The sequence below is a fragment of the Salmo salar genome, chromosome 10 (assembly GCF_965601325.2).
Source record: "Salmo salar chromosome 10, fSalSal1, whole genome shotgun sequence".
Lineage (NCBI taxonomy): Eukaryota > Metazoa > Chordata > Actinopteri > Salmoniformes > Salmonidae > Salmo > Salmo salar.
The window spans coordinates 118,922,673-118,948,882 of NC_138300.1; the positions used below are offsets into that span (position 1 = coordinate 118,922,673).

The window sequence follows — 26,210 nt, forward strand, 5'->3', positions numbered from 1 at the left end:
CATCAACCCCTCTCACACACCCACACACACACACACACATCAACCCCTCACACACACACATACACACAAGCTCACACAGCAAATGGACACACAAACACACAAGCATAAACAGTCAAATGCATGAACACAAGCACACACACACACACACACCTCACCCCTCTGTCTCTCTCTGTCCTCTCCCCTACAGTCGCTCCAGCCTGAACGCCAAACTAGACTCTGAGACGGTGCCGTTGAAGAGCGAGCCCTACATCACCACCTCCGTGGTCAACCTGCGTCCCGCCCCTCTCCCATTGGTGACATCATCAGACGGTGACGGATCCACCAGCTCCACCGTCAATTATTCTCAGAGCAACATTGTCAGAGTGTCGGCCTTGTAGATGTCAACTGTCAGTCAAGGTCTGTTTGGCTGACTGTTTGGCTGACTTTTTGGCTGACTTCATGGCAAACTGTTTGGCTAACTGGTCTCAAGGAGAAACAGCAGCAGGAGAGAGAGAGAGAGAGAGAGAGACCACTAATTGATTGGACTATTTGGTGGACGGTCATCCTGACAGAATCCCGCTAATTTCCTGCAATTCAACACACTTTGCAATGTCAATAATATCTGAGTGAGTAACTAACAAAATAGATTGGGGGCCCCCCTGGAGGTCAGGGCCCCTGGACACGTGCCCTGCGTTCCTGGTCGGTATTCGGCCACGATTACTACAAGTTTAGATACCGTAAAACTTAAATGAATAGCCTGGCCGTTTATTTTCTTAAATCACTCAACAGGCGCTTATTAGAGACAGGCTTCTATTAGTCTATTTCCTTAATGCGCACAGCTTTTTGCTCATTTGCATAGTTAATTGTTGAATTCCAGCGTTTTAATCAACTTCTTTATTTCCTGCTCTACTGTGTTATCATTTACATACTTTTGTATTGCAATATATATATATTTTTTTACTTTTCCTTGACAGGATAATGATTCTCCTCTTTTGACTGTGCATTTTCATCAGTTCTTACTTTCGCCACTAGATCAGCCGATTTCTAGGGGTCTGTACTCCTGAAGTTGTTGACTGTTTTTATGCTTGCCAGTAAGGTAGCGGTCCTCAGCTGTTATCAGCCAATGGCTAGCAGTTCCTTACTGGTGATAAAAACGGATGATTGACATAATTTTTTTGAGTCATTACTGAGTTATATAATTTAACAAATCAAACATTAAACAATTAATTTAGAACCAGCATTTATTTTAAACAAGTGTTTATTTTCTGCAAGGTGTGCAGTTGCCCAGCTATTAAAAAGGGTCAGGTGGTTATTTGAAACTCTGCGTTTATTGAAGGTTTACAGTAGCTGGCTAAACTAACTTACTAATCTAAACATTGTTAGTTGACTGACATAACAAGAGAAAAATTGCAGATGCACAACCAAATTTCAAACTTGCACCTTGTGTATTCTGTTATTCTAACTCAACAGTAAGTTGAGACCCTGACTGAGTTCCTAGCAGCCTGGCCACATACAGTTGAAGTCTGAAGTTTACATACACTTAGGTTGGAGTCATTAAAACTCATTTTTCAACCACTCCACAAATTTCTTCTTAACAAACTATAGTTTTGGCAAGTCAGATAGGATATCTACTTTGTGCATGACACAAGTCATTTTTCCAACAATTGTTTACAGACAGATTATTTCACTTATAATTCACTGTATCACAAATCCAGTGGGTCAGAAGTTATACACTAAGTTGACTGTGCCTTTACACAGCTTGGAAAATTCCAGAAAATTATGTCATGGCTTTATAAGCTTCTGATAGGCTAATTGACATCATTTGAGTCAATTGGAGGTGTACCTGTGGATGTATTTCAAGGCCTACCTTCAAACTCAGTGCCTCTGCTTGACATCATGGCAAAATCAAAAGAAATCAGCCAAGACCTCAGAAAAGAAATTGTAGACCTCCACAAGTCTGGTTCATCCTTGGGAGCAATTTCCAAACGCCTGAAGGTACCACATTCATCTGTACAAACAATAGTGTGCAAGTATAAACACCATGGGACCACGCAGCCGTCATACCGCTCAGGAAGGAGATGCGTTCTGTCTCCTAGAGATTAATGTAATTTGGTGCGAAAAGTGCAAATCAATCAAAGAACAACGGCAAAGAACCTTGTGAAGATGCTGGAGGAAACAGGTAGAAAATGATCTATATCCACAGTAAAACTAGTCCTATATTGACATAACCTGAAAGACCGCTCAGCAAAGAAGAAGCCACTGCTCCAAAACCACCATAGAGAAAAGTCCTCTGGTCTGATGAAACAAAAATAGAACTATTTGGCCATAATGACCATTGTTATGTTGGGAGGAAAAAGGGGGAGGCTTGCAAGCCCGAAGAACACCATCCCAACCGTGAAGCACCGTGGTGGCAGCATCATGTTGTGGGGGTGCTTTGCTGCAGGAGGGACTGGTGCACTTTACAAAATAGATGGCATCATGAGGTAGGAAAATTATGTGGATATATTGAAGCAACATCTCAAGACATCAGTCAGGAAGTTAAAGCTTGGTCGCAAATGGGTCTTCCAAATGGACAATGACCACAAGCATACTTCCAAAGTTGTGGCAAAATGGCTTAAGGACAACAAAGTCAAGGTATTGGAGTGGCCATCACAAAGCCCTGACCTCTATCCTCTAGAAAATTTGTGGGCAGAAGTGAAAAAGCATGTGCGAGCAAGAAGGCCTACAAACCTGACTCATTTACTCCAGCTCTGTCAGGAGGAATGGGCCAAAATTCACCCAACTTATTGCGGGAAGCTTGTGGAAGGCTGCCCGAAACGTTTGACCCAAGGTAAACAATTTAAAGACAATGCTATCAAATACTAATTGAGTGTATGTAAACTTCTGACCAACTGGGAATGTGATGAAAGAAATAAAAGCTGAAATAAATCATTCTCTCTGCTATTATTCTGACATTTCACATTCTTAAAATAAAGTGGTGATCCTAACTGACCTAAGACAGGAAATATTTACTAGGATTAAATGTCAGGAATTGTGAAAAACTGTGTTTAAATGTATTTGGCGAAGGTGTATGTAAACTTCTGACTTCAACTGTATGTCTCTTATGCCTGGAGCCAGCCTTGGTTAGAGGTCATGGTTTGAATAGCTCTCTGTCCTGGGATGGACTACCGCTGGACTCTGGATTACCACTGGATTGGCTGGCTGCCTTGGAGCAAAGGGACTTGATCTAGCTAAAACCCTTTTGCTCTTTTGGGACCAATGAAAGATCATCCATCTATGGAGCAAAGAGGGTGCCCTGAAGTACATCTTCTTCCTTTAAGCACAGGAGGCTCAAGCAATGAACTATTGAATCGCTGGATCGTTGATGCCTGAAAAAAAACACTGAGATACATTTTTGGAGGACTATTAATAAATCATTTTAAAGAAGTGGACTAAATCAGGGTCACAGATTGTTTCGTGGTAGTCTTAAACAAATCTACTTTGAAAGAAAAGTGAACACCTCACACACATGGTTATGGGTCTTAAAGAAAGAAGACCCCTGTACCATGTCAGGTATAGATTTCAAATGTATTACATTTTGAGTTTGCATCACAATATTACACTTTATATACGTCACAGAAGACTGAAATATAACAAAAAAAATGTTTGACACAGAAACACCGGATTTACTGCATTTTTTTTTTTTTAAGAATGTTTTTGATTTAATTATGAAATTATGAAAAATGTTAATGAAATTCCACCCATGAGGCCATTAGAGGGCGATATGGTCAGTTGACTGCAGCAACGGTCAAAATGTCGTCTCTTGTGACTCAAGGTGGAACAAGAGGGGAGAACTGTGTTGTTTGCAGTTGAAAGTCAAATTCCTGTTTCTTGATGAGGTGGAGAGACTCAAGACAAAGCACACATGTATTCAAGTACTCATGTGAAGGTCAATCCTCAGATCTGTCTATTATTATTATGTATGGGACGTCCACCTTTTTCTCTCCGCTCATATCAAACAGCCGGACCTGGAAGCCCTTTATTATACCAAGGGAGATTTTCCTCCTTGATTGAACTGATCTTCCCCTTTACTCCTGTAAATTAATTCAGCCGATATGTAACTTACACGTGTTATTTGGAATGAAGTGCCACTTCGTCACTGTGAATATTCATTTCCTATTGGATTATTGTCTTTACTCTATGAGTATAGACCTTTCCCTGTCCTGAAACGGTTCAAATGTTGAAAGTAAGAGTCCTAATTCAGGGCCCGAGCTAGCTAGGACCTGATCTTAGATCAACTCTGAGATGTGTTATATGAATACAGGCACCCTGACGTTCGCAATCTGTTTTTATCTTAGGCTATATGCCTGATTTACTGATAGGAACATGACGTAACATACATTTCTCCGAATTACATTGACCTCAACTGAAATTGAAGTTTAATTGAAATTAGAAAAATAGATGTTAGCTATTACCAGGTAGAAATAAAGTTGTATAATATAAGGAAGTTATCAAAAAGCACTGCCACCTCTAGAAGCCATGTAGATCTGTCAATCTAAACCTGGAGAGACACTACTGTTATCTTAACCTAAGCCTTTGTCTGAAGCTCCAGACATCCGTATTAAAGTTGCTTGTATCAATACCTTTGAAATGAGGTATATGGGTAAACAAAAAGCCATATCCCTCTTTTGTTCCATTTATCAAAAACAAGCAAGACCTTGGTACTAAAGTCACTGTGTTAAAAGAATAAATCATGCTGTACATTGTTAGTAAATGTTGTAAATATTTCTCTGTTTTGTCTTCACAAAACACCGTTATACCATAATTCCTCTGATTTCTAGGTTTAGATAGCAGTTGTGACACATAGGTAACACTTCACCTTAAGTGAACTTCATTTATGTAACTACAATGCTGTTTACTGCAGTTACATATGTCCACTGAGTGTACAAAACATTAGGAACACCTTCCTAATTGAGTTGCTCCTCCTTTTGGCAATTCATCGGGGCATGGAGTCTACAAGCTGTCGAAGCGTTCCATAAGGATGCTGGCTCATGTTGACTCTAATGCTTCCCACGGGTGTGTCAAGTTGGCTGGATGTCCTTTGGGTGGTGGATCGTTCTGTAACCTGTCTCCTCCCCTTCATTTACACGGATTGAAGTGGATTTAAAAGGTGACATCAGAGATGGATCGTAGCTTTCACCTGGATTCACCTGGTCAATCTATGTCATGGAAAGAGCAGGTGTTCCTAATGTTTTTTCCGTTCCGTGTATTAAGGCCAATTTAAAGTGAAGCGTTAACAACTCATAATATTTCTATCTGTTGATAAATGGACTTTGCATGCGGTCATTGCATAATTCAGTTGTATTCAATTAGGATGTATCCAAGGTTTGTGAATGACAACATGAGTGAGTGTCCCGGGGAAAATATAGAATAAATGGTACACGATAAGAATGATGATTTAAATGAATTATAGATAGATCTGGTTATGGACAAAATATACAGATTAGAAGGAGAAGAAACTACAAAAGAAAAAATCCAAAATCGTGCATTTTGGTGCAGTGGATAGAATACATCAATACTGTAAATACATAACTGTTCTATTAATAAAACACTTGATAAGGTCAAACCGAGTATTTTAACCTTTCTTTCTTTCTTACAACTGATGTTATTATGGTACTGATGTTACTGATGGTGCTGATGTTACTGATGGTGCTGATGTTATTATGTTATTATGTTATTATGGTGCTGATGTTATTATGTTATTATGTTACTGATGTTATTATGTTATTATGGTGCTGATGTTATTATGGTACTGATGTTACTGATGGTGCTGATGTTATTATGTTATTATGGTGCTGATGTTATTATGGTACTGATGGTGCTGATGTTATTATGGTGCTGATGTTATTATGGTACTGATGTTACTGATGGTGCTGATGTTATTATGTTATTATGGTGCTGATGTTATTATGGTACTGATGTTACTGATGGTGCTGATGTTATTATGTTATTATGGTGCTGATGTTACTGATGGTGCTGATGTTATTATGTTATTATGGTGCTGATGTTATTATGGTGCTGATGTTATTATGTTATTATGGTGCTGATGTTATTATGTTATTATGGTGCTGATGTTATTATGGTACTGATGTTACTGATGGTGCTGATGTTACTGATGGTGCTGATGTTATTATGTTATTATGTTACTGATGTTATTATGTTATTATGTTATTATGGTGCTGATGTTATTATGTTATTATGTTACTGATGTTATTATGTTATTATGTTATTATGGTGCTGATGTTATTATGGTACTGATGTTACTGATGGTGCTGATGTTATTATGTTATTATGGTGCTGATGTTATTATGGTACTGATGGTGCTGATGGTGCTGATGTTATTATGGTGCTGATGTTACTGATGGTGCTGATGTTATTATGTTATTATGGTGCTGATGTTATTATGGTGCTGATGTTATTATGGTGCTGATGTTATTATGTTATTATGTTATTATGTTACTGATGGTGCTGATGTTATTATGTTATTATGTTACTGATGGTGCTGATGTTATTATGTTATTATGGTGCTGATGTTATTATGGTGCTGATGTTATTATGTTATTATGTTATTATGTTACTGATGGTGCTGATGTTATTATGTTATTATGGTGCTGATGTTATTATGGTGCTGATGTTATTATGGTGCTGATGTTACTGATGGTGCTGATGTTACTGATGGTGCTGATGTTATTATGTTATTATGTTATTATGGTGCTGATGTTATTATGTTATTATGTTACTGATGTTATTATGTTATTATGGTGCTGATGTTATTATGGTACTGATGTTACTGATGGTGCTGATGTTATTATGTTATTATGGTGCTGATGTTATTATGGTACTGATGTTACTGATGGTGCTGATGTTATTATGTTATTATGGTGCTGATGTTATTATGGTACTGATGGTGCTGATGTTATTATGGTGCTGATGTTATTATGGTACTGATGTTACTGATGGTGCTGATGTTATTATGTTATTATGGTGCTGATGTTATTATGGTACTGATGTTACTGATGGTGCTGATGTTATTATGTTATTATGGTGCTGATGTTACTGATGGTGCTGATGTTATTATGTTATTATGGTGCTGATGTTATTATGGTGCTGATGTTATTATGTTATTATGGTGCTGATGTTATTATGTTATTATGGTGCTGATGTTATTATGGTACTGATGTTACTGATGGTGCTGATGTTACTGATGGTGCTGATGTTATTATGTTATTATGTTACTGATGTTATTATGTTATTATGTTATTATGGTGCTGATGTTATTATGTTATTATGTTACTGATGTTATTATGTTATTATGTTATTATGGTGCTGATGTTATTATGGTACTGATGTTACTGATGGTGCTGATGTTATTATGTTATTATGGTGCTGATGTTATTATGGTACTGATGGTGCTGATGGTGCTGATGTTATTATGGTGCTGATGTTACTGATGGTGCTGATGTTATTATGTTATTATGGTGCTGATGTTATTATGGTGCTGATGTTATTATGGTGCTGATGTTATTATGTTATTATGTTATTATGTTACTGATGGTGCTGATGTTATTATGTTATTATGTTACTGATGGTGCTGATGTTATTATGTTATTATGGTGCTGATGTTATTATGGTGCTGATGTTATTATGTTATTATGTTATTATGTTACTGATGGTGCTGATGTTATTATGTTATTATGGTGCTGATGTTATTATGGTGCTGATGTTATTATGGTGCTGATGTTACTGATGGTGCTGATGTTACTGATGGTGCTGATGTTATTATGTTATTATGGTGCTGATGTTATTATGTTATTATGGTGCTGATGTTACTGATGGTGCTGATGTTACTGATGGTGCTGATGTATTATGGTGCTGATGTTATTATGTTATTATGGTGCTGATGTTATTATGGTGCTGATGTTATTATGTTATTATGTTATTATGTTACTGATGGTGCTGATGTTATTATGTTATTATGGTGCTGATGTTATTATGGTGCTGATGTTATTATGTTATTATGTTATTATGTTATTATGGTGCTGATGTTATTATGGTGCTGATGTTACTGATGGTGCTGATGTTACTGATGGTGCTGATGTTATTATGTTATTATGGTGCTGATGTTATTATGTTATTATGGTGCTGATGTTACTGATGGTGCTGATGTTACTGATGGTGCTGATGTATTATGGTGCTGATGTTATTATGTTATTATGGTGCTGATGGTGCTGATGGTGCTGATGTATTATGGTGCTGATGTTATTATGGTACTGATGTTACTGATGGTGCTGATGTATTATGTTATTATGGTGCTGATGGTGCTGATGTTATTATGGTGCTGATGTTATTATGGTACTGATGTTACTGATGGTGCTGATGTTACTGATGGTGCTGATGTTATTATGGTGCTGATGTTATTATGGTACTGATGGTGCTGATGGTGCTGATGTTACTGATGGTGCTGATGTTACTGATGGTGCTGATGTTATTATGGTGCTGATGTTGCTGATGGTGCTGATGTTATTATGGTGCTGATGGTGCTGATGTTATTATGGTGCTGATGTTACTGATGGTGCTGATGTTATTATGGTACTGATGTTACTGATGGTGCTGATGTTGCTGATGGTGCTGATGGTATTATGGTGCTGATGGTGCTGATGTATTATGGTGCTGATGTTATTATGGTGCTGATGGTGCTGATGTTATTATGGTGCTGATGTTACTGATGATGCTGATGTTATTATGGTGCTGATGTTATTATGGTGCTGATGTTATTATGGTGTTGATGTTATTATGGTGCTGATGTTATTATGGTGCTGATGGTATTATGGTGCTAATGGTATTATGGTGCTGATGTTACTGATGGTGCTGATGGTATTATGGTGCTAATGGTATTATAGTGCTGATGGTGTTATGGTGCTGATGTTATTATGGTGCTGATGGTGCTGATGGTGCTGATGTTGCTGATGTTTTTATGGTGCTGATGGTGCTGATGGTATTATGGTGCTGGGCTTATGGTGCTGATGGTGCTATTGTTATTATGGTGCTGATGGATTTATGGTGCAGAGGTTATTATGGTGCTGATGGTGCTGATTTTATTATGGTGCTGATGGTATTATGGTTCTGATGGTGCTGATGGTGCTGATGTTACTGATGGTGCTGATGTTATTATGGTGCTGATGGCGCTGATGTTATTATGTTGCTGATGGTGCTGATGGTCCTGATGGTGCTGGTGTTATTATGGTGCTGATGGTGCTGATGGTATTATGGTGCTGATGGCGCTGATGTTATTATGGTGCTGATGGTGCTGATGGTCCTGATGGTGCTGATGCTATTATGGTGCTGATGGTATTATGGTGCTGATGGTGCTGATGTTATTATGGTGCTGATGTTGCTGATGGTGCTGATGGTGCTGATGTTATTATGGTGCTGATGTTGCTGGTGGTGCTGATGTTATTATGGTGCTGATGGTGCTGATGGTCCTGATGGTGCTGATGTTATTATGGTGCTGATGTTGCTGGTGGTGCTGATGTTATTATGGTGCTGATGGTGCTGATGGTCCTGATGGTGCTGATGTTATTATGGTGCTGATGTTGCTGGTGGTGCTGATGTTATTATGGTGCTGATGGTATTATGGTGCTGATGGTGCTGATGGTCCTGATGGTGCTGATGTTATTATGGTGCTGATGGTGCTGATGGTCCTGATGGTGCTGATGTTATTATGGTGCCGATGTTGCTGATGGTGCTGATGTTATTATGGTGCTGATGGTATTATGGTGCTGATGGTGCTGATGTTATTATGGTGCTGATGGTATTATGGTGCTGATGGTGCTGATGTTATTATGGTGCTGATGGTATTATGGTGCTGATGGTGCTGATGTTATTATGGTGCTGATGGTCCTGATGGTGCTGATGTTATTATGGTGCTGATGTTGCTGATGGTCCTGATGTTATTATGGTGCTGATATTATGATGGTCCTGATGGTGCTGATGTTATTATGGTGCTGATGTTGCTGATGGTACTGATGTTATTATGGTGCTGATGGTGCTGATGTTGCTGATGGTCCTGATGTTATTATGGTGCTGATGGTGCTGATGGTCCTGATGTTATTATGGTGCTGATGGTGCTGATGTTGCTGATGGTACTGATGTTATTATGGTGCTGATGTTATTATGGTGCTGATATTATTATGGTGCTGATGTTATTATGGTGCTGATATTATGATGGTCCTGATGTTATTATGGTGCTGATGTTGCTGATGGTACTGATGTTATTATGGTGCTGATGTTGCTGATGGTGCTGATGTTATTATGGTGCTGATGTTATTATGGTGCTGATGTTATTATGGTGCTGATGTTATTATGGTGCTGATGTTACTGATGGTGCTGATGTTACTGATGGTGCTGATGTTATTATGTTATTATGTTATTATGGTGCTGATGTTATTATGTTATTATGTTACTGATGTTATTATGTTATTATGGTGCTGATGTTATTATGGTACTGATGTTACTGATGGTGCTGATGTTATTATGTTATTATGGTGCTGATGTTATTATGGTACTGATGGTGCTGATGTTATTATGGTGCTGATGTTATTATGGTACTGATGTTACTGATGGTGCTGATGTTATTATGTTATTATGGTGCTGATGTTATTATGGTACTGATGTTACTGATGGTGCTGATGTTACTGATGGTGCTGATGTTATTATGTTATTATGTTACTGATGTTATTATGTTATTATGTTATTATGGTGCTGATGTTATTATGTTATTATGTTACTGATGTTATTATGTTATTATGTTATTATGGTGCTGATGTTATTATGGTACTGATGTTACTGATGGTGCTGATGTTATTATGTTATTATGGTGCTGATGTTATTATGGTACTGATGGTGCTGATGGTGCTGATGTTATTATGGTGCTGATGTTACTGATGGTGCTGATGTTATTATGTTATTATGGTGCTGATGTTATTATGGTGCTGATGTTATTATGGTGCTGATGTTATTATGTTATTATGTTATTATGTTACTGATGGTGCTGATGTTATTATGTTATTATGTTACTGATGGTGCTGATGTTATTATGTTATTATGGTGCTGATGTTATTATGGTGCTGATGTTATTATGTTATTATGTTATTATGTTACTGATGGTGCTGATGTTATTATGTTATTATGGTGCTGATGTTATTATGGTGCTGATGTTATTATGGTGCTGATGTTACTGATGGTGCTGATGTTACTGATGGTGCTGATGTTATTATGTTATTATGGTGCTGATGTTATTATGTTATTATGGTGCTGATGTTACTGATGGTGCTGATGTTACTGATGGTGCTGATGTATTATGGTGCTGATGTTATTATGTTATTATGGTGCTGATGTTATTATGGTGCTGATGTTATTATGTTATTATGTTATTATGTTACTGATGGTGCTGATGTTATTATGTTATTATGGTGCTGATGTTATTATGGTGCTGATGTTATTATGTTATTATGTTATTATGTTATTATGGTGCTGATGTTATTATGGTGCTGATGTTACTGATGGTGCTGATGTTACTGATGGTGCTGATGTTATTATGTTATTATGGTGCTGATGTTATTATGTTATTATGGTGCTGATGTTACTGATGGTGCTGATGTTACTGATGGTGCTGATGTATTATGGTGCTGATGTTATTATGTTATTATGGTGCTGATGGTGCTGATGGTGCTGATGTATTATGGTGCTGATGTTATTATGGTACTGATGTTACTGATGGTGCTGATGTATTATGTTATTATGGTGCTGATGGTGCTGATGTTATTATGGTGCTGATGTTATTATGGTACTGATGTTACTGATGGTGCTGATGTTACTGATGGTGCTGATGTTATTATGGTGCTGATGTTATTATGGTACTGATGGTGCTGATGGTGCTGATGTTACTGATGGTGCTGATGTTACTGATGGTGCTGATGTTATTATGGTGCTGATGTTGCTGATGGTGCTGATGTTATTATGGTGCTGATGGTGCTGATGTTATTATGGTGCTGATGTTACTGATGGTGCTGATGTTATTATGGTACTGATGTTACTGATGGTGCTGATGTTGCTGATGGTGCTGATGGTATTATGGTGCTGATGGTGCTGATGTATTATGGTGCTGATGTTATTATGGTGCTGATGGTGCTGATGTTATTATGGTGCTGATGTTACTGATGATGCTGATGTTATTATGGTGCTGATGTTATTATGGTGCTGATGTTATTATGGTGTTGATGTTATTATGGTGCTGATGTTATTATGGTGCTGATGGTATTATGGTGCTAATGGTATTATGGTGCTGATGTTACTGATGGTGCTGATGGTATTATGGTGCTAATGGTATTATAGTGCTGATGGTGTTATGGTGCTGATGTTATTATGGTGCTGATGGTGCTGATGGTGCTGATGTTGCTGATGTTTTTATGGTGCTGATGGTGCTGATGGTATTATGGTGCTGGGCTTATGGTGCTGATGGTGCTATTGTTATTATGGTGCTGATGGATTTATGGTGCAGAGGTTATTATGGTGCTGATGGTGCTGATTTTATTATGGTGCTGATGGTATTATGGTTCTGATGGTGCTGATGGTGCTGATGTTACTGATGGTGCTGATGTTATTATGGTGCTGATGGCGCTGATGTTATTATGTTGCTGATGGTGCTGATGGTCCTGATGGTGCTGGTGTTATTATGGTGCTGATGGTGCTGATGGTATTATGGTGCTGATGGCGCTGATGTTATTATGGTGCTGATGGTGCTGATGGTCCTGATGGTGCTGATGCTATTATGGTGCTGATGGTATTATGGTGCTGATGGTGCTGATGTTATTATGGTGCTGATGTTGCTGATGGTGCTGATGGTGCTGATGTTATTATGGTGCTGATGTTGCTGGTGGTGCTGATGTTATTATGGTGCTGATGGTGCTGATGGTCCTGATGGTGCTGATGTTATTATGGTGCTGATGTTGCTGGTGGTGCTGATGTTATTATGGTGCTGATGGTGCTGATGGTCCTGATGGTGCTGATGTTATTATGGTGCTGATGTTGCTGGTGGTGCTGATGTTATTATGGTGCTGATGGTATTATGGTGCTGATGGTGCTGATGGTCCTGATGGTGCTGATGTTATTATGGTGCTGATGGTGCTGATGGTCCTGATGGTGCTGATGTTATTATGGTGCCGATGTTGCTGATGGTGCTGATGTTATTATGGTGCTGATGGTATTATGGTGCTGATGGTGCTGATGTTATTATGGTGCTGATGGTATTATGGTGCTGATGGTGCTGATGTTATTATGGTGCTGATGGTATTATGGTGCTGATGGTGCTGATGTTATTATGGTGCTGATGGTCCTGATGGTGCTGATGTTATTATGGTGCTGATGTTGCTGATGGTCCTGATGTTATTATGGTGCTGATATTATGATGGTCCTGATGGTGCTGATGTTATTATGGTGCTGATGTTGCTGATGGTACTGATGTTATTATGGTGCTGATGGTGCTGATGTTGCTGATGGTCCTGATGTTATTATGGTGCTGATGGTGCTGATGGTCCTGATGTTATTATGGTGCTGATGGTGCTGATGTTGCTGATGGTACTGATGTTATTATGGTGCTGATGTTATTATGGTGCTGATATTATTATGGTGCTGATGTTATTATGGTGCTGATATTATGATGGTCCTGATGTTATTATGGTGCTGATGTTGCTGATGGTACTGATGTTATTATGGTGCTGATGTTGCTGATGGTGCTGATGTTATTATGGTGCTGATGTTATTATGGTGCTGATGTTATTATGGTGCTGATGTTATTATGGTGCTGATGTTATTATGGTGCTGATGTTATTATGGTGCTGATGTTATTATGGTGCTGATGTTATTATGGTGCTGATGGTGCTGATGTTATTATGGTGCTGATGTTATTATGGTGCTGATGTTATTATGGTGCTGATGGTGCTGATGTTATTATGGTGCTGATGTTATTATGGTGCTGATATTATGATGGTCCTGATGGTGCTGATGTTGCTGATGGTACTGATGTTATTATGGTGCTGATGGTGCTGATGTTATTATGGTGCTGATATTATGATGGTCCTGATGGTGCTGGTTCCATTGGTTGCAATGTAGAGGGACCACATTTAAAAAAAAGTTATTTTACACATATGTATTCATTCTAGAATATAGAACAAGATATTTAACATTTATTAATTCTAGAATATAAAACAAGTTATTTTACACATATGTATTAATTCTAGAACATAGAAACATTCCGGCTGTGAAGCCACCGTCAGTCTGTCATCACCCTTGGTTTGTTTTTTTAACTTAAGGTGCTGACACCCTGCTGTGAATTTGTTGACATTGGCAGGTGTGCCAAATGGCACAGTCTTCCCTATATAGTGCACCCTATTCCCTAAGTAGGGGCTAGGGTGCCATTTGAGAAGGAGTTCTAGTTAGACCCCAGGCTGTGAGACTTGGTCCAGTGACTCCCACTCTGTACAGGGTAATAATGAGGTCTCCTAGCCTGTCTCTCCAGGGGGGCTGGAGGGCGTGTGAGGGCCTGACAGACTCAGTGGTTGGTCCAGGGTGGAGAACCTACAGAGACAGGCCTAACTCTGATTATACACACACAGACACACTTGTATGCACATACACATGCTCGCCCACACACACACTCGCCCACACACACACACACATACGCATGGTTGCACACACACACACACACACACACACACACACACACACACACACCACACACACACACACACACACACACACACACACACACACACACACACACACACACACACACACACACACACACACACACACACACACACACACACACACACAAATGGGGTGAAGGAAGGCTCTTCTGTTCTGAGCCAGTGAACCATGGAGATGTATAGTACTAGACAACAGAGCCTGTTTATTTTGGCCTACATTTGGTCTGGGTCTTGCAGCATAGCAGGGAAACACCCCAGTGTTCACTAAGGGCACGATTCTGACCTGAGGCGAATTAAATCATTATGGAGAGCACACCAAGCCGTAACGGTTTGGACCGACGCATGGCATAATACTTGGCCCGTGGTTAGTGCAGGCAATAGAACAGGGTATAGCCAACTATTGTACACTAATCTCCCTGTTATAATTCTATGTACACTAATCTTCCAACATTACCATGGGTTAAGTAACGGGTGGCAATTTTCAGAAAGGTTCAAACCACGGTTTTCTTTCTTTCGTGCTTAAAGGCTCTCTAAACTAGTTTTTTAAATGATTCTTAAATACTATCCTAAACCTGAAGAATAATCTACAAGATCACAGAATTTTTTAATCTACCAACGGAGATGGCTTTCTTTCTGAACACGTTCTATCCATATATTTAGATGGCTTTCTTTCTGAACACGTTCTATCCATATATTTAGATGGCTTTCTTTCTGAACACGTTCTATCCATATATTTAGATGGCTTTCTTTCTGAACACGTTCTATCCATATATTTCATTGAGTCTATGGACAAAAGTCTAACTTAAAGGTATAGCGTATTTAAAGGGATGGCTTAAGATAAATGGAATGAAACCCCTATTGATTGAAAACTCCACGAGAAAATCTGTTGGCCAGCAAGTGTGAGGGTTTCAAGCAGTCGAATTACATTTATTCAGTGCACAAGGGAACCACGTCTGTAAAGCCCTTTACTCACCTTCATAAGGGAAATCTGAATACTAACTACTGAGAAGTCCATAGGAAAGTCATGCATAAGAAAGGCGTAATTTCCTCAGTCTAAATCAGGCCCTAACTGCTGAGGATGAGTGATGTTGTTGACCTACCTGAGAACCAGCCTGGGACCAAACAAGGAGATGGATTACATCACACATGAGACACCCCATCTGAGACTGACCCCCAGTTTTGGCAAGAGATGAAGACTTTTTGATGTGTTATGATCATTTTAAATTACAATGCTTACTACCATTTAAAAGTGACCATCATATTCCAAGCACATGCCATAATGAAGATCAGACAGTTATCTGTAGTATGTCTAAGCTCGTGTCCATAACGATTGACATTTCCTCCTAAGATAGTAGAACTCTGTCCTGAACTGAGGGTTGACCACAGCGTAGGTTATGGGGTTACTGGCAGAGGTCATGCAGGCCACTGATACAGACAGGATATCCAGATTTTGAGCTGTCCCCATCTGAAAGGCAGAAATATGTAAAACAATGTGTATGCTGTATTAGAATTGTATAACCTCCTATAGTAATCTCTGTTCAGAATAGTACAATGATGTATTGAATAATTGAACACTCATAAATTGATAGATCAAAAGGGGATTTTGAATCCCAAGAGCTTTCAAATGTATTGTGTAATAAGCAGAGTTTGAATTACACCGTGGCATTTATTGGGTGCATGCGTGCACGTATTTCTTTGTGGGCCTAATAGTATTGTAATGAAACAGGCAGGGAGCAGATCTCGAACCCTCAACCTTCTAGCCCGAAGTCCAGCGTCCTATCGACTGTGCCCCCAGAACATGCTCAAGCGGCAGAGTCGATATCCGCGCTTGTAAACCCAGGGTCGTTTAACGGTAAAAATGAATTACCTTTTATTATCTGATTGTCAAAGAAATCACTGGGGGAAAAAGTATGCTACCTGTGCTTTTGTCCACTGCAAAATAATAATAAATAATTCCAGCATCCAAACAGTGCACTGCATGTGCACTTCTATTTGGTGAATGGAAATAGACAACTGTTCCAAAACACCAAAAAGTGTTCCTAACGACATTTTTCGATTGCCGTTGATTAGGCCTACATTAATTGATGCCTCTTGCTGACATGAAATTGGTTTGAAACTGTCTCAGGAAAAACTGAATTTTACTAGACTAAGCTACAATGTGTATTACCATGAACTTCAAAGATGCCTACCAATAACCAGTGACGTAGCCTAGTGTGGTTAACATTTTTTATTTTTATTTTAAATAGGTGGATAAACTCCGATTGCTGGTCGTGGTGAAAAAAGTAACGCTCCCTGTACTTTAAATACATTTTTTTTTTTAAAGGTGAGTAAACTGCTTTTACTTGCGTTTACCCTCCAATACCATTCTTTCCTTACATTAATTACATTTATGGCTGTGTTATTTGTCATTATTAAGCATTTAACAATATAATCAGAACAGTGAACTTAAGCAGGAAGCATGGATCTTGGGATATCTCGGGAAAGGCGTTGTAAATATAGCTATGCCTATGTAAAATATTATGATGTTTCGCCGTGAAAACTGTTTTCATGGGCACAATCGAATACTTCTAACTGAAAGATTCAACTATATATACTGTAGGGATACTGTCATTAACTTGTAGCCTATACTTGTTGGGTGGATTGGATGCGCATTGGTGTCTAACTGTAAACTAGTTGTCTAGTGATAATGTTGACCGTCATCAGCTGATCCAGGAAAGAAAACAAATATGGTTAGAAAATATTAAAGCTAAATAAATGGTCTACGGACAGCATGGAGAACAAATACCCGCGTGCACCTGAAAAACAAAGCAATGAGTGCTCTAAACAGCTGACTGACAAAAGCAACAATGATAAATCGACAGATACATCTAATTCATTGGAATAAAGGCCATTTTTTATCAAGGATGCATGGCAAACAAATTGGGAAAGTACAAAGGAAAATCTATGCGTTTTAGGGAGCTCAGCTGAGGCTGAAATTCAGCACTACTGAGTGGACAACGCCTATATAATTTCTATCATTCATGGACAGGGAGATGGTTAGTGCAGCCATGTAGAAATACATGGTTTAAATCATGATAGAGAGGTGGGGGTGTTCTTTTCATTTGAAATATTTTATTTTTCATATATTTTTTTTAAGAAATAGGAGAATGGTTCAATTAGCATTATTTAGAGCCCCCCCCCCCCCCCTCTCCCCCCCAGAGGTGGACTTTTGTTGCATGTAGGGGAGTTAATGTTTCATTCAGGGGAGCAGAGCTCCCCGCTTGCGCTCCCATAATTCACACCCTGGTAGGAAGGCACAGCTCTACAGTCATGATGTTCCTCCATTTGATATTATGCAATTGATAGAAGCTATGGGTTGTATCTTTGATATAAAATATATATTTAAAAAAAAAACAGCATCTGATGAAAAGTTCACTGACAATGACCATCAGAAACATTTTTTTTTTTTTAACTTACCCTGAAATTCCTGTTTCTGTTGCAGAATACGTTGGCCAGCGTCATCACTATCAATGGCATCCAGAATATCAGAAAGGTGAGAATGATGTAACCAGAACGCTTCGCCAGTTTACTCTCCTTCTTTTTTTTGGCATGCTCTTTGTTGGCGAACGACGGCATCATACAGACGCCACCTTCAACCTCTAAGCTTTGCTCCGCAGCTGGAGTTTCTGGAACGGGGATTGCTGCTACAGTCTCCTCAACCTTGGTAGGTAATGGAGAAATACCATCTGCTTTGACATAATCATCACTATTAGAATTGGGATGGAGTGAACGGACATCCTTGTCTTGTTCCAAGTCTACCAACTTGAGCACCTTAGAACTGGGGTTATCCACCTGTGGCATGAATGAAACGCATGGTAGTTTCACCTTAGTGGCGAGTAGCTTAGATTTGCTACCCAGAGTCTTGGTTTCTGTCATGTTGTCCGAAGAGCCTTTCATGGCTCCTTGAGGGTTCTTTGTTGTCGTGTTCGTAAATCCAATTTCAGGGTCTTTTCTGGATAACTTTTTTTCAACAGGTAGTGCATGTTCTTGCTGAACAGTTTCCCCTTGCCTATTCTCTTTTTGGTCCGTTTCCCTTTTCTCCTCTATTTCGGTTTTCTCAGATTCCTCATGTTTTGTTTTCCCATCTTTATCATCCTCTTCCTGAACTTTATTTGTTGCTTCTTTCATGATGTCTTGTTTGGGTGCTGGAAAAGATCCTTTATCAAATATTTTTCGACCATGTGCTCTCACTATGATAAATATACGAGCATAGAATCCAATAATGACAGTGAAGCAGGTTGACCATAGCGGAAGTAATAAATAGAGTCCAAATGTGTCATAGGATAGTTGTACATTTACCTCCCATCCCCTGCACCTAACATAAACAGGTGAGTCCTTGACAAACGTAACACAAAAGGCCGCAACGAGAACACCCACCATCCAGGTCAAGGGGATCCACACCAGAATCCGTCTTCGGCGCTGGGTGATTTTGAAAGGGTGGGTGATTGCTTGATGTCTTTCCATGCTGATGCAGGCCAAGGTGAGCAACTGAATACAGCAGCAGAATGAGAAGGAGGCAACCTGGGTGTCACAGAGCATTTCCTCCAGACCTCCTCCTACGGGTCCCTTCAGAACGATGGTGAGGAGAATGGGACAGTCAATACAACAACGGAGGATGTCGATAACGGCGAGGTTGACCAGGAGCGCGTTGTTCCACGTTCTAAGAGACTTTTGACGGTACACTGCCCATGTGACAAACACATTCGCTGCAATGCCGACAAATGAGGTGAAGAATAATACTGCACAGTTTGCAACGGTAAATGAGATGTCAATGTACTCCTCCCAAACTGTGGCGTTCCCATATCCCCAGGAAATAGGCAGAGTTCTTGGATATAGTTCCATCATAAAAGGTTTGAGTTCCATTTTAGAAAAACTGTTCCGTCTCTCCATCCTTTTCAGAATCATTTATGAACAGGAGCCCACAGCTGCAACCTAAGCTTATTACCGGTATATGCAACAACATCTACTCCATACCCAAAGAATAATGAAGCACATCCTTCATAGCACTCCCTTAGCCAGTGTCATTATGACGGGGTTGTATTCATTAGGGCGTACCATAACATTTTGCAAAACATTGTGCAACGGAAAATGAAAATGAGGGTTCTAATTGGACAAGTTCAGGTAGTCCCTCGCTGTTTCAATCTGTTTTCTTATTTTTAGTGCCTGTTGAATATGACCTAGTTGACGCCCCGCTGTGTCCACTTGTGTTCATCGACACCCTGCATGGCTCACTGGTCTCCAGGGAATCCTCGCTGTGAGTCACATCTATTTGCACTTGGCTGTGTTTTATCCTCAATTGGGATTATAGTGAGGGTGGTGGGTTTAATTGGATATGTCTCTATGAAGTGTTTGAGAGCGACAGGCTGTATTGAAGACATGCTTATTACAATGGCACTGCTGACCTATTGGCAATACTGACCCAACCCTGCCTGTTAGGTGTTCTAAACCCGTACACAAAAACCTAGGAATGGTTCACTACTGTGTATAGTAGAGACAGAATGCAGGCTGAGCAAGAAGTGTCATGTATTGTTAGACCAATCGAAACAGCTATAGAAGTCTAAACCTGACCCTTTTATCATGAAAATACTCTTTAAGCTATTCATATGTTAGTGTTTTTACTAAAGAATTGACGTGTCTTAAATACATGTTTTATGATAGAAGACTGTTAGAGCTAGTTGTTAGACAGGCTGTTAGACAGGAAGCATGAGCAAGAGGTACCATCTATCTATTGTACTAGACTTTTAGACTGAAGACTGTACCTGACCCTACTATCATCAGTGGCCTATACTTACTCTACGGGGATACAGTCCTTTTATACATTTATCTGGACGTTTTTATTTTCATTTTCAAATCAAATCACATCAAACTTTATCACATGCTCCGAATACAACAAGTGTAGACTTTACAGTGAAATGCTGACTTACAAGCCCTTAACCAACAGTGCAGTTTAAGAAGAGTTAAGAAAATATTTAACAAGCAGACTAAAGTAAAAAATAATACAAAAAAGTAACACAATAAGAATAACAATAACGAGGCTATATACAGGAGGTACCGGTACTGAGTCAGTGTGCGGGGGTAGAGTGTCACAAGCGTCGATGAAAGGGGACCAAAGCGCATCGTGTTATAATAACAAACCGACAATCAACAGTTCTGTAAGGTTCTCAGACTATACAGAAAACAACCACCCACAACCCACAGGAAAAAACATGCTGCCTAAGTATGGCTTCCAATCAGAGACAACTAACGACACCTGCCTCTGATTGGAAATCATACTCGGCCACACAAAGAAAAACTAACATAGAAAATGAAAACTAGAACATATCCCCTGGAAACAAACAAACCCCAAAACACACAAAAACAACACCCCCTGCCACGCCCTGACCAACTACAATGACAAATTACCCTTTTTTACTGGTCAGGACGTGACATAGAGGTTAGTTGAGGTAATTTGTACATGTAGGTAGGGGCGAAGTGACTATGCATAGATAATAAACAGTGATAAACAGTGACAATGTATAATCCTTTCGTATTTCTACTAAAGAGTTGACATATAGCTACCTGCCTTTATTATGGAAGACTGTTACAGCCAGGTGGCTGACAGGGAGTATTCCTGAACCATCCAAAGAAATGAATGAAAGCCGAGCGTGTTATTTGATTACTACGTGACAATGTATAATCCTATTTGTAGAAAAGGATTAAGTGTGAAATACTCTTTGCTTGAACATTTCCCAGCTCATACAGGCTATGCCAGATCTAAATCTGGGATTAGATCAAGCCAGTGTATTATCCTCTCTGTTCTTTGATCAAAATGACTTACTGACATTTGAAGTCACCCATTGTATATTAATAAAGACACTGTGTTCTTCAGAGGCAGCTACAGAGAGGATGAGATGTTGGAATAGCATCTCTCATGGTTCAGTCCATTCATTCTTTTCCTACAGGAGTGTTTCTCAGTCCCGGTCCTGGTGATCCAAAGAGGTGCACATTTTTTGTTTCTGCCTTAGCACTACACATCTGATTCAAATGATCAAAGCTTAATGATGAATTGGGTAAAAACTAAAAATGTGCAACCTTTGGGTCACCAGGATCCAGGAATGAGAAAAGCTGCTCTCAGGACAATGACCTGGAGACTTACTTTGTTTGTTCATCCTGTTTATGTAGGCCAATGGGTTGTGTCTTCGAACTGAGTTGATCAGTGTGCACAAAAACACTTCACTTAACATATCACCCGCTCCTGAAAACATTTCCAGAAAAGTTTCTGTCTTGCCAAAGAAATGTACAAGAACAATCAATATTTGGTAGATTAGTTTTATTGAGTAATTGAGATCACTTGCATAAAATTAAAAATACATTCTGAACAAAATTAAGAAACCGTGTGTCTACCACACTCTCTCTCTCTCTCACACACACACACACACACACACACACACACACACACACACACGCACACTCACACAGACACAAACATACACACTACGAAAACAGAATCAGCTTTGCATTACTCTAAAATGGATCTCAATAAATAATTTTCAAAGACAAATTTGCATCCCCCGTTTTCTGTAATTCTTTAAAAAAAATCTCCCATTGTTGTACTTTAGAGTCCTTGCGCCATTTCACTTTTTGAATGTACTGCAGACGAGGACTTGCTTGGTGACTGATTGATTGATTGATTGATTGATTGACATGGACTGGACTTTATTTAGGATGAGGCTGCAGCTTCTCTCTGTATCTCTTCAAATCCTAACTTCCACTTAAGTCAAATTCTCACTTAGTTATACATTAATGTCAATGGGACACTGGGTGAATATTCCACTCAAGTGGAAGTTAGGTTTCACCTGAGTGATGAGCTGTGATGGGGCTCGAATGGACCCAGACCACCGTGATACTTCTAGGCTCCCGTTTCTGTTTCCAGTAGAGGAGATAGAGGAGGAGATGAAGGAGATGGAGGAGATTGAAGAAGTGATGGAGGAGATGGAGGAGATGGAGGAGATTGAAGAAGAGATGGAAAAGATGGAGGAGATTGAAGAGGAGATGGAGGAGAGAGGAGATGAAGAGAGAGGAGATGAGGAGTTAGAGGAGAGATGGAGGAGTTGGAGGAGAGATGGAGGAGATGGAGGAGAGAGAGGAGATGAGGAGTTAGAGGAGAGATGGAGGAGTTAGAGGAGAGATGGAGGAGATGGATGAGAGATGGACAAGAGAGGAGATGGAGGAGAGAGGAGATGGAGGAGAGAGGAGATGGAGGAGGAGATGGAGGAGAGAGATGGAGGATATGGAGGAGATTTAGGAGAGAGGAGATGGAGATAAAGGAGATGGAAGAGATGGAGGAGAGAGATCAGTCACAGAGGAAGCACCCTGCTTTGTGCACTGATCCCTTGTTTTTTTCTGCCCACCCTTCTGCCCACCGTGGTCCTCAGGGTCATGGAGCGCATGGGGACAGTGTCGGTGGCCGGGTCGTGGGGAATGTAGCGCCCACAGGAGAGGACTTCCAGAGTGGCATCACGGAACTACAGGGAGTACGAACACAAGTGTTAGCAAACCACGTACAGAATGTGTGGTAAAGAATGATAAATCGATTTGTACAATCTTCAAGACATCACCGATTGCAAGTCTCTATGGATGAGTGTCAACGAATAAGGGCTAGATTTAATTTCGGATTGAGCAGACACATGCAGCGTTTACCGTGAACGGTGTCTTCGCGAACACCTGAAAAATTGCCGATATGGATTAAATCTAGGCCTAAATAACCAAAAGGTAAGTGTGTATTCTAATTGAATTAAAAGCACAGGGAGCTGACATATAACAGTCCCCTTCGATAATCTACAGACTTAACTGATGTGTTCTCACTCTGGCTTTGCTCTGCCTCTCCTCCAGTACACACACCTGCTTGTTGCTTAGGAAGTAGATGATGGGGTTGTAGACGGGACTGGTCTTGGCGAAGTACATAGGCATGGTAGCCACCAGCGGAGGGATGTGGAGCTCTGGGTCCACCACAACCACCACGGACAGGGCTGTGTAGGGCAGCCAGCAAACAAAGAAGGCCCCGATCATGGCCAGCACTATCCTTACGGCCCGCTCGTTCTCCTGCAGACAGGGGCGACCGCCCTGCAACTCCGTACTACGGTTTAGCTGGAGGAGGAGGAAGAGGGGAAGGAAGAGGAAGACGATACCCCACGACCGACAGGATCCGTTTAAGCTTGCAGACACAGTACTCAGCGTCTAAACCCCTCTGACAGTCTCCAGTTATAGCAACAGTCCCTGTTACAGTCCCTTTATCCCAACTGGAAGAGGCTTTTGTACACTTGGTATATGGACAGAAATGGACTTAAATTGGTATGTCCCTCGGGGAGCTGAGTCTCTATATGTACCTGTCTCATGGAGGTGAGGACCTTGGTGTAACAGTAGATGATGATTGCGACAGGCAGGAGGAAGCAGAACAGCGTGTAAAGGATCAGGTAACTGTAGTTACTCCAGGACCTAGAGAGACATAACACATTATAAACCATGTTATAGGACATTATAAACAAGTTATAACACATTATAAACCATGTTATAGGACATTACAAACAAATTATAACATTATAAATCATGTTATAGGACATTAAACATGTCATAACACATTATAAACCATGTTATAGGACATTATAAACAAGTTATAACACATTATAAACCATGTTATAGGACATAACAAACAAATTATAACATTATAAATCATGTTATAGGACATTAAACATGTCATAACACTATAAACCATGTTATAGGACATTATAAACATGTCATAACACATTATAAACCATGTTATAGGACATTATAAACATGTCATAACACATTATAAACCATGCTATAGGACATTATAAACAAATCATACACTATAAACCATGTTACAGGACACTATAAAGGCTCATACATGCTTATTACAAGTTATAACACATTATACTGGCCTCTCCTCCCAGCCCAGAGAGCAGGAGGTCTGGACGCCCTCGGGTCCGTAGGAGCTCCAGCCTAGCAGTGGGGGCACGGCCCAGAACAAACAGAACAGCCAGACCCCCAGGAGCCCCTGAAAGCTCCGACGCACGTTCATCTTGAAGCCTGCCATGGGCTTACACACCACGTTGTAGCGCTCGTACGCCAGCAGTGTCAACGTGCACATAGACACCAGACCTGAGGGAGAGGAGACCGGGGGGGGGGGGGGCAGTGTGTTCATAAAGTGTCTGAGAGTACGAGTGCTGATCGAGGATCAGATTCTGATCCTGTCCATGTAATGCTGTCCATTGTGATCTAAAAGGTAATCAAGATATGAACCCTGGCTCACAACCAGAAAGCCACAGATCTGAATCTGAATACCCCCCCCCCCCCACCCAAAACCCAATCCAACACATTGAGTTAACTTGATCAAATTAGACTTGCATTTTCAACACTTTCAAGCTACAACAACAAAACATTGGCTTTTATTCAAAGTTTGAGTTCAGTTCACATGATTCAAAGACATCCTATAAAAAAAATAAAGTACTTTACCGAAATAGTTGACAGCAAATCCTTGAAAGATGCAAAACTCATCGCCGAGAAAGAATGAACCATGATAGTTGGTAATGGTGACTATCGACGAACCGCACAAGGCTATCATCAAGTCAGACATGGCTAAACTGAGGATGATCACATTCATTGGGTTGAGGAGAGTACGATTCTTCACCAACACCGTTATTACCAGAGTATTGTTAAAAACAGAGAAAATTGCATTGATGAACATAAGATAGGAGAGGATGCTGTAGCCTGCCCGTGGAAAAATCGTGGGTGCCACAGTACTAGATTTGTATCCCGGAGAAGTAGAGTTAAAAGTCGGGTCGAAGCTCCAAGGTGTGCCGGCGGCAGTGGTGCTGTCCATGGTGCTTAATTTAAAACGCACGCTCTCCACCATATGACCAAGAAACTACAGAAAGGGTTCTTTGCTGTCTGCATCCCATCCCAATCAAAGCCCAAACGTCATAGCTTGATCTTATTATGTCTGATCCTACTTAAATAGCTTCTGTATTCAGGATGTCTTAAATTTTTGATTAATTATCTGTCATTGAGAACATGCTGCCCAACACCAACTTAAAAACCATTTGGGAAATTGCTCCCTAACATGATTTGTACGATTATATTGATTAATCTGATCAGGATTTATTGAGAGTTCCGTATTTAAAAAGGTGCAAAGTGTAGGCCCAGAGACAGCCCTGCCTTTGTGTCAAAGTGAATTTTCTAAATTATTTTTAGCCAACTGGGTCAAGTCAATATACATTTACATTGAGAGACAAGAGGTTAGATAAAAGATATTTGCTTTCCTGACTTTTCTCTGGAGGCGAGGAAAGGGTGGATAACTGAAATCTATCCCTATATGGCATACACAAAAGT

General features: G+C 40.0%; 2 protein-coding genes across 2 annotated transcripts in view; one reads left to right on the forward strand and one right to left on the reverse strand.

Annotated features, from left to right (window-relative positions):
• Nucleotides 1-5,555, forward strand: part of LOC106561712 (A-type voltage-gated potassium channel KCND2) — a 136,914-nt gene extending 131,359 nt beyond the window's left edge. The window contains exon 5 of the mRNA XM_045688496.2: nucleotides 188-5,555. Coding sequence (XP_045544452.1) covers nucleotides 188-377 — 190 coding nt within the window. The 3' untranslated portion in view covers nucleotides 378-5,555. The remainder of the gene's footprint in view (nucleotides 1-187) is intronic.
• A 10,537-nt stretch (nucleotides 5,556-16,092) lies between these two features.
• LOC106561711 (pinopsin) lies at nucleotides 16,093-25,910 on the reverse strand. Its single transcript, XM_082956635.1, has 7 exons — nucleotides 25,335-25,910; nucleotides 24,761-24,980; nucleotides 24,188-24,296; nucleotides 23,703-23,948; nucleotides 23,213-23,326; nucleotides 18,240-18,482; nucleotides 16,093-16,248 (listed from the first exon to the last, which is right to left on the reverse strand). The coding sequence occupies exons 1-7, from the start codon at nucleotides 25,732-25,734 to the stop codon at nucleotides 16,093-16,095; spliced, it is 1,488 nt and encodes a 495-aa protein (XP_082812761.1). The 5' UTR covers nucleotides 25,735-25,910.
• Nucleotides 25,911-26,210: the final 300 nt, after the last annotated feature.